The 10,291-nt window shown below is 33.5% G+C and overlaps 1 protein-coding gene across 1 annotated transcript in view; it reads right to left on the bottom strand.

The window, feature by feature from the left end:
- Positions 1-814: 814 nt before the first annotated feature.
- Positions 815-10,291, bottom strand: part of LOC112049748 (muscarinic acetylcholine receptor gar-2) — a 28,758-nt gene continuing 19,281 nt past the window's right edge. Inside the window, exons 3-5 of the mRNA XM_024087771.2 lie at positions 8,230-8,413; positions 6,394-7,445; positions 815-5,994 (exon numbers count right to left, since the gene is read on the bottom strand). Coding sequence (XP_023943539.2) covers positions 5,353-5,994; positions 6,394-7,445; positions 8,230-8,413 — 1,878 coding nt within the window. The 3' untranslated portion in view covers positions 815-5,352. The remainder of the gene's footprint in view (positions 5,995-6,393; positions 7,446-8,229; positions 8,414-10,291) is intronic.

Raw genomic sequence — 10,291 nt, 5'->3', positions numbered from 1 at the left:
CAAGACCAAAGATTGTATATATAAAATGGAAATAAACACAAAGTTGCGCTTAGTGGAGTAGCTAAATTCGGGTGACTTTTTGCGGTGATTTTGTAAGCATGCAACATGTCTATAGTTTAAAATGTCGTTGTCCAAGACCCCGTGATCCAAAACCAACGTGGCAGATTTCTAATCCACAGTAACAATACAAAGAGGTAAAGTGTGGTTAAAGGGGGTAGAATCTACTATTTTGCCACATTATTGTGTATAATTTCACCATATTCTGATTTTATATTATTTAATTATTATTATAGCGATGAAGCAAACGCATTCTTGATCGGTCCGTGAGCTCACAGGGTGCCATGTTGAAAATCAGCGCTACAGTTTCTCATCTGTAGCATAGAGATAAAGAGTAAATTAATATATAGGGTACTGAGGCGGCGCCCCATTTGGCTGAATGTTTTCATATTAAATTAAGTATACAGACTAACTTATGATTGTAAATTCTCAAGTAATTAATTTTTACTGAATTTTTTTGACCGAATAAAGGATTTTTATTACTTTTTTTTAATTTTCTTACTAGTGATTTGTGACAAAAACTAGTTACTATGGGTGGTTAGTTAGTGGGTAGACACGGTAGAAATCTACAACCAGACCAAATTGATGTCCAGGTTGATTGATACAGGGTGGTATTTATATGTTTACCGTATATAAGTGTTGCTTATTTGGTATTTTAAGGTCAATTATTACTTATAGCCCATACTTACAAATAAAAGCCTATCCAGCATTTAACAACAGAATTAAAAAAATAAGTAAAAGTCCAAGCAATTTTCTATAATATCATTTATTTACTTTATCTACATTCCATCAAATACACAAAACTATAGGTTAGGTTGACATCAGTAGGACTTAGACCAAACATAGACTTTGTCTAACAAAAATAAGGACTCAGGAGAATTGAGTTACAAGTTATGAGTATAATTGATGATATGCTTGTCTTTATAACTCGTGCAAATTAACTTGACACCTGGCTCGAAACGTTTCCGCCGTTTCTTTAACGCTACTTAATGCGCGGGCATTAAGTAGTGTTATCACCATTGCACGGCAAAAACCAATACCGAAAACGAATTTCGTCTTTCACCGCAGTTTCGGTCGGAATCGAGACTCCCATATAATCATGTCGTAATTTTGTCTTATGTGAAAGAAACTATGTTATAGTAGTTATATTAATAAAAAGGACTTCTTTTGAAACACTTAAAATTTGATCAATCCGAACAACCAATTTCGCTTTTGGCAACGATCGATGCAGTTTATTTAGGTGTACACAAATATAAATATGTACTTATACTATTAACAACAATGGAACCCGATTTTTCACCGAACCATGGCCGACACCAAATGTTTGGTCAGACAGTAATACATTAAAAATTTTTTGCACTCAGTACCATAAGTCTTTCAATCCAGGTGTCAAGTTAATCAGTACGAGCTTTACATACATCTTTATATATGTATTTGGTAAAAAACGAATTCGTTCTCCGTATTCGTACGCATAAAACTATTTTTTTTCATTCGCTGACGTGTTTCACAATCTTGACTGAGATTTAAATTACAAGTACAAACAAACAAAATTGTAAAATTTTTGATGAATTTTACTTTTTGATGGCGAAAAGCGTTTTAAAATCTTTCCTCGCGGTTCCCAGCTTGGGTAAATTTAGAATTTCATATTTTCAAAATTCATTGTCATCATCTGTCTATTTTAACGGCCCTCTTTGGGAACCGGCTAAGACTTACCGACAACGGATTTTTACAATTCTTATGTTTCCATATAAAACTAATTACAGGTATTGGTTGCATTATCACCACCGGATAAGATTGCAGTTAAGTCAAGGACTTACATAAGTTTGTAAAAAAACTTTTGAGTCTGATAAGGTCAATGGAATCCAAATTTTTTAAAACGAGTAATATACCGAGATTACCCTTACTGATGCCGAGATTGATAAACCCTTAATTTCCTTACCGCGGCGCTGTTATATTGAGTATGACTTAACCGATACCACTTTAAGGGTCATACAAAAAAATACTTTTTTTTGGAACTCAATCACGGTAGGCACAACGGCAGAACTGATTTAAATAAAATTTTGCACAAAAATAGAATATAGTCTAGTTTAACAAACAATCTCTTTATTTCGATATTTTCACTGAAACCACAGGCCACAGCTAGGTTATTACATTTGAATTATTAGCATACACAGATACAAAAAAATATATATTTACAATACTTATACAACAGCAGTTGTTTACATTGATAGCATAAAACGATTGTTTTTACACGAAAAAAATGGATGGGTGTTTACAAAAATGAATTGTATGAATTTTTTTTATACACATAAGACGTATTTTATTTACAATTTTTAGTTCTGGAGACAAAGCATAGTGGAAGAACAGCATTAAGGTAATCCTATGATTTGAACAATAAGAGGTAATACTTGAATAAAAATATAAACATAAATCAACTATAGACCTAAAACAATCATTTTGTAGTTGGATATTATTGTAATAAATATTAACTCCTATAATAACCACAAATACATTCACGTAGGTAATTATAATTTTTGTACTTCCTATTTTAAAATCTATTTTAATAATGTTTTCTGCGTCTACTATTATTTCACTTTCGTCTTTCATTTTTGTTACAACTTATACACTATTGAACATTGGATTATAATACTGTTAAATTTATTCTAAATAAATATTATTATTTTATGTATTATCTGACAACCCTAAAGCTAATTGACAGCCCTGATAGTGACCACCAACGTTTTAATCATCTTTTTAAGAACAATTTTTTTTACTGTCATTGTTTTTTGTATAAAAAGTTAAAAAGTATGGAAACAAGAATAAGATGTAAGGAAAAAAATATCTGAAATATCTAATTTCAACCCTTCTTGAGCTTAAAACACTAACAACTACTTACTCGTTATTAGCCATGACATGACTGTTTTAAACATAAAATATACTGAATTTTGAACTAAGTAGCATACCTATAATTTCATCCATATTTCATTACACAGAATATTACAGATCTTCCGCTTTCTTTTTGAAATATTTATGGGTACTCTGTGATTTGTTGTACAGATGTCGATTAGCTTTGGGGATTCATATGTATGTATTGATAAGAAAGCTCCAATTTTGTGGAAAAAAAGTGATCACTAAGAAGGAAAACATATGTGAATGGACTACTCACGGAAAATAAACTATAACATAAGTATCAAAACTTGTTCTATAAAACTTGGACTAATTGGTTGTCTCGTCCTTGAATCAATGAAAGATCAATGGTACTCTACTTAATTATATACACTTCTACTCGTAAATGGCTTAAAATACCCTATATTCACTGTTTCGTTAAAAATAATAAAATTTTCATTGAAGCTTTCTCATAAAACAATAAAATATATAACACATTTATCGTGAGAAGTTTAAAAAATGAAGCAAAATAAAGTGAATGTACAATTTCGCAAAAAAAGAAAATAAAAGCAAAGAACACTGTAGATTAGTTCTTCGGTTAGGCCAACTATTTTAATTTAACTGAAGGCACGCTGTTGTGAGAATAACTAACGAAGTTTTTCCCCGGCGAAGCTAAAGTTTTACCATTTATAATCTGATACTGGAAATTACTATTAAAAGCTTTGCTCATTTATATTATGAAGTTTATGACAACAGCACAACTTCTGTTTGCGTTTTATTTCATTGTACAATTATTTTAATTAACGTCTAACGAGTATTATTATTAATTGACTAGAAACACTGAAAACTTTTAGCTGGGCTCATAGCTGAAAGTTTTGGAGCGTTTTTGTTTTTTATCATCTATAATGTGACACTGAACAGATCCTATACGCTAAACATTTACTTTAACATCAAGTATTTACAATCGCACCATTTTAAATGGAAGCGCTGAAACAACATCGCATTTCATTGCTAACATTAAATTTAACATTTTGGCAAAAATGATAAAAATATTATACAATAACATAACTCACCAGAGTCATCTGGCACCTATTTTGCACCATCTCGAAAAGTTGAGTTATTTGCAAATGCATTAAAGATAAATAATACTAACTCAACTTTTTGAGATGCGTCACGCTTACTAGTCAAGTATGCTTTCTTTTACAGAGTTGCCAGGGCACAGATCCCGAAATTAGCCGTACGCTATTCTTGCTTGGTAGATGCGACAATCAATGGCATTCCAAACGGATATTGGTACATCACTAATTTGTGTCTTCTCATTGACCAAGTAAGCGATGTTCATTGGTTACATATGGAACTATCTGTCATTAACGAATAAAGTGATAGTGCTAGTCAAATGCTGGGTGGCTGTAATGAGATTAGCGCCAGCTTTACCATATTCTGATAAGTCGAAAGGTCTAACTGTCACTTATTTTATACTCTATAGCGTCTAAAGTGCACTCTCTTACATTATGTCAAATGACAAAGACAAAACTTGTGAATACGCTACCCAACACTTATCAGAAGATAGTGAAACTGGCTCTTAAAGTACTGCAGCGATACAGTATCTTGAATGCTAACAGCATTTGTATGACTAAACTATATCCTCAGCAAAGCAAAAATACAACTTTCTAGTCCTATTAACTCAATAGGACGTGTCGCTTGATCCTTATAAAAAGATTTAGCATCTTTAGCTCTAACATTAACACAATCATTATTTCACTATAAATCCATATTATTATTATTGTACTGAATGTGTTTTTAAAAAATCTTCTTTATTGTCACAATACTCTCAAAGTTGTCCATTAAATACACCGATGCAATGTGGCAGACTAAAATCTCGACATTGCTAATTTCTTTACACCGATTAAATTTAATCTATGATTATGTACTTTACAATTTAATAGCTTTTTGTTTATTGTACACGATATCATTGAGGTCAACTAGAAATATAAAGAGACGTTTAAAATTTGAAAACTATTTACACAATCTAACATTTATTGTCAGTTCTGAACATTACAGATAAAATAAAGACTATAATACTTAATATTACGCAACAAGTTTACTCTACAAAATTATTTACATTCATAGATTTAGAAAGACCATCTTTTGAAAAGCTGGAATAGTTTTATTACTTTATTATAATACTCGTATCTTGTCAAACATTGCTTTTATTTTATTCTCATCACTCTCTAATTTCTATACATTGAAAGCACACTAGATTATACTAGTTACAAATTAGTATTGTCTTATCATTAACAGCATTTTAATTATATTAAGTTGTGTATAAATTGTGCGTGCGTAAAATTTTTCACTAGGACACTGTATAACAGCGTCAAAATTACGCTCTTCATACCCAACATATTTAGACTAAGTAATATGAAAGTCACCCCGGAGGAGTCTTGTGAAAGTTTTTTTGAATTGTTGATTTGCCAAGGCGTAGCAGAAAGGATTTATAGGGCTGTTCGCGTAGCATAAAAAATATGAAAACATGTACAAATGCTGATTAATACACGGCGGATCTGTACAAAATCCTTCTACTAAAGCTAAGATATGATATGGTGTCCAACATACAACAAATGCGCCTAATATAAATGATATTGTCCTAAACGCCTTTCTCGCTCTATTTTCAGATTTAGATTTTTGCCTACCAATACTTGGAAACAATCCGTCCCTTTTTGAGCGTTTCACCTTTAACTTTTTCCCTATATTTTTGACAAACTCTTTTCTTGAATCACCGCGGCCGGGTCCGCTTACTGCAGGACTAGATACTTCGCTGTTTTCAATCGCTGGTGTTTCCTTAAGTCTTAATATTGTCACTTTATTGTCAGGTAGTTTGCCAGACTGAGTTTCATTGTTATTGGAAGACGAAGACACTAGGGTGATAACGGGCTTTGGACGCTCTCCCGCTGTCAAACTTACCTCCGTGTTTACTTTGACAGGTTGTGGAGGAGATAAATTTGGTTTGGGTTGTGTTACTTGAGCTTCAGCTGTAGCTCGTATTAGAGCAGCCTGTAATAATGAAGTATTCGTTATAATACCCGAATTCAATGTAGGGGGTGATGAAGGTTCAGTAGCTGTAGGAAAGGTGATTGAAGATGGCGGGCTTTCATTGGTAGGTGAAGGAAGAATGATAGAACTTTCATCCATAAATCTCAAATCAGCGCCATCCATACCAATAAGCACATCGGAATAATTACTTCCATCATGTTTAATTAATTTTAATACTCTAGTTCTAGATGATTCTGAATGAGATGGTGGACTTTCTGAAGCAGGTGGACTGCCCCTAAACTCTGATGGGGGTGGAATGATTCTTTGAGCGATAGTAGTAGGTACTTCTCTTTCGGATGGTGTGGCTATCCCCGAAGATGAGGGGGACATAAAGCTTACAGAAGATAGGGGTACACTTACTGCAGGTGTGTGTCCATTACTGTGTGAGGTATCAGGATTTTCTGTATCAAGTAGGCTCTTCTCGGATATTTGTGATAAGGATGACTTTGGTTTGGTTTCTGTTTCTGTCTTTAACAAGGGGGTTGGTTTGATATCGGGTTTCATAAGCATACTACCATTTAGCCGCATGTTATTTAATAATTGTATAGTTCCAGTTTGCATAACTAAATTTGCCACAGATGGCCGTTTCTTCACATTAGTTTGTGCAGTACTTTCATCGTCTGAATCAAAAGCTGGACTACTTGATCGTTCGGCTTCTACTTGATCCTCTTTTTTGTCACCATCTGATTCAATTGTAGTAGAAGTACCAGTTGCAGTAGCGCTACTTTTGTGTGCCGATGATTTTTGGCTAGAATTTGAGTCTGTCGATATACCCAAGTTAAGAAGTGGTGCAGCGAGAGATCCTTTAGAGGCAGAATCTTTTCGTATGGATTCTGAAACTTTCACTTGATCTTCACTTGAAATAGTAGCCTTAGATAGTGCCGCCATTCCAGCAGCTCTTCCTGCCATGCCTGTCATAACTCCCGCACTAAGAGCAACCATTGATTGCATCTTTCTCTGTTTAGCTTCACTTTTTTTCTGCATATCGTAGGCTGTCTTAAAAATACCAGCATATAAAACAATGAGAACAAAAAGTGTCGTCCAATAGTAACCTATTATAAGAGCGGTGTTAAAAATAGGATCCTTCAAAAATTGAACAGCGCACTCTCCTTCTTGTAAATCTCTATATCCAACAAAGTGTTCCCAGCCAAATATAGTTGTGAAAAACAACAACGCCGGTATTATCCAGGTCACTGTCACCATCCAGATAACTTTATTCTTTGTCCTCCATGCTCTGTATCTTGCAGCAATTTTGACACTACAGAATCTATCTACAGTTATAAGTAAAACAGTGTATTGTGATACTAAGCATACTGTATAGTCAACGGACAGCCATAGGTCACATAGCAAGGGTCCTAAATGCCAGTACCCTTTTAAGACGTAATCCGTGTAAAAGGGCATAGACAACGTACCTGAAACCAACAAATACATTAATCATTTAAGTAGATAGCCCTGAATAACTATGAAGTATAAAGACAGTTGAATAGGTAGTTAGTGAGAATAAAATGCGTACCGAAGCTGCCTCTAATCTTCAAGACATAGGTCCGAGTCTTGCCTCGGGCACTGAAATATTAAGCTTTTCTTTCTTACAAAAATCCCTGAGGGTGTTAAACCTCATACTTTGGAGAGCCATTTTTTCATTTTACAGTAATCGTTACAAATGTTATCAAACAATACCCTTAACAAAGTCAAAGTCAAAACTCATTTATTTAAATTAGGCTTAGTTTACAAGCACTAGGAACGTCATTTTATGTTTTGAGATATTGATATTTAATGAAAGTTTTGACATAAATTAAAAATTACGAGGGTTCAAATTAAATTAAAAAGTCTACTCACAATGAGCAACAGGACGTATCTAAACTCAAAATCGTCAAGTTATTTTATAGGAAGTCTGTCTTATAGAAGAAGAAGAAAGTCTGCAGGTTAGTTCACTATGTTTGACGTATGCTAGTTGACATATACAAAATTGAGATGGTATGTAAAAAATATCCGGTGCTTACTGGTGTATATCACACAGTAGCTAAATGACAGTTTGTTAATTTATTTCATATTTATTTTAATGGGCTTATAATAAAGACCAAAAGAATGAATCGGCCTGCTGTTCTTATAAAAGAAGTTGAGGCTTAGTTTAGTTTTTTGTTTAGCTTAATTTGACAAACTAAGTCACACAAAATAATGATGATGATACTCATTTACCTATCAACAGATCAGTAGCAGCTAGTGAAGCAATGAAGTAGTTGCTGGGCTGGCGGATGGTTCTGTCGACGAGGAAGGCCAGCAGTACCAGCACGTTGCCGCTGACGGTCAGCAGGATGACCAACACGAGGCAGGTGGCGATGATGATCGCGAGCCACAGCGGGAACGGTGGTAACACTGGTTGCTAGAAAAAAATAGATATTCAATAACATCATCATCAACATCATCATCATCACCATCGTCATCATCGTCCTCATCATCATCATTATCATCATTATCGCCATTATAATAATCATTATCAGTCAGTAAACGAAGGGAGTAAGGAGTAATGGAAATGTAAGTGTGTGGTGGTATGGAAATAGATTTTACTCTGGATTAACACATAGGCTACTTTTCATCCGTGAAAAATCCATGGATCCCGCGGGATTTGTTGAAAACTAAATTTCACGTGGACGAAGTCGCGGCCGCTCGCTAGTACTTACATAATATGGGGCTCTTTTCGGTTTCTTGAATATGTTATAAACTAAACTCCATACATACTCCCATGGTTATACCCACGCTATGTTGCATGACTGTGTCGAAAACTGTCTGAAAACTTATTGTTTGTAGAGATGGCAATCAAATTAATAATAGCCATTTGTTATATAGATTGCCCAGTATTTTATATTCATTTTATAATAATTGGATTGTTTTAAAACAATCGAGTACTTGTTCAACAACCTCAAACTCATATAACAATAGAGAATTTTATTCGGGACATTTTTTTTGTTTTTGACAACCCTACAGTTTCAGCACTTACAACTTCGAACGACTCGAGTGAGCGAATATTTTGTTGTATTCAGTTTGTCATTGAAATTGTATTGAGTGCACTATTGTTATGGAACCCACAAACTAGGTTTTCAGGGTTGGCTATTGTTATTTCTTTTACTTCAATTGTTTTAGCCCTTTTGTATTTGCTTTTGTTTTATGCTAATAATAATAGGTAACACACACACTGACAATATATCGCTCATTTGCAACAACATTGACATTTCTCAAAAACTACTGTTTTACAGGAGAGCATTTTCAATGTTTATAATTTAATTTATGGGAGAAAATCTCAATTTTTATTGTTTTTATATATTAAACATGACAATGTGATTATCATTCTTGAAACTAAAAGTATAAAACTTTAAGTTTCATATTTATTTAAAGTGATACGAAGGTTTTTGTGACACCAGGTATCACTAGTGTCATTATTGCAGATAAACAAGATATTTTTTTTTAATTATGTAGGCTTATGACGCTATACACGATAAAATATTCTTTTTTTGGAGTCGATAGTTAGTAATTATCACAATAAATGCCGATATAGAAGAAAATATTTATTGACGTTTGGAATAAAAAACATCAAGAACATAGTAGTTTAAAGTATTAAATCTGTAAAATCAACAATTGGCTTACATCTAACTAGCGTTATTAATACAGGAATGGCACAAAGTAAAGAGACACAAGTCCCGAGTCATAAACTTCTCTGTTGGTATTCGACTCGTCCCAAACATAGCATTCTATCTTGTTAGTTTTTAAATCACAAATGGTAAAATATAACTTGCATTTATAGTTAAAGAGAGTTACATCGCCTTTGGTCATTGAAAAACCGATTGGAGGTCATACACCGCTGCCATAACATTTTCATCTTCTTTGTCTTGAGCTTTTTCTTCTCAACATAATTGTTTTTCTTTCAAATGGTTCTCGTGGTCTTCTTTTCTATTTTCTTTATCATTCGAGCATTTTTCATATGCAAAGTAAACATCACCTATTTCTTTCCGTATATTAAACTCCTGGGTAAATATCTTATAAAATATAACATAATTCCCATATGGCTGGTTCTTTTGCTTTTGAGCTTCAATGTAATAACTGTGAGTATCACCTATTTTCTTACTTCCGTCTATGAAAACCCTTGTTGTATTGACTCTCATTTAATGGGACTCTATTTTTGGAATAGCCTTTATATAATTTCGTATGCTGTCTCACTTTATGACGTCGTCCAGTTTTGGGTGCTTGTTATGTGTACCTCAGTTAT

Source organism: Bicyclus anynana, chromosome 12 (genome assembly GCF_947172395.1).
Source record: "Bicyclus anynana chromosome 12, ilBicAnyn1.1, whole genome shotgun sequence".
NCBI classification, from domain to species: Eukaryota; Metazoa; Arthropoda; class Insecta; order Lepidoptera; family Nymphalidae; genus Bicyclus; species Bicyclus anynana.
Note: the sequence above shows the minus strand (reverse complement) of the source record. Positions and strands in the feature narration are given on the sequence as shown.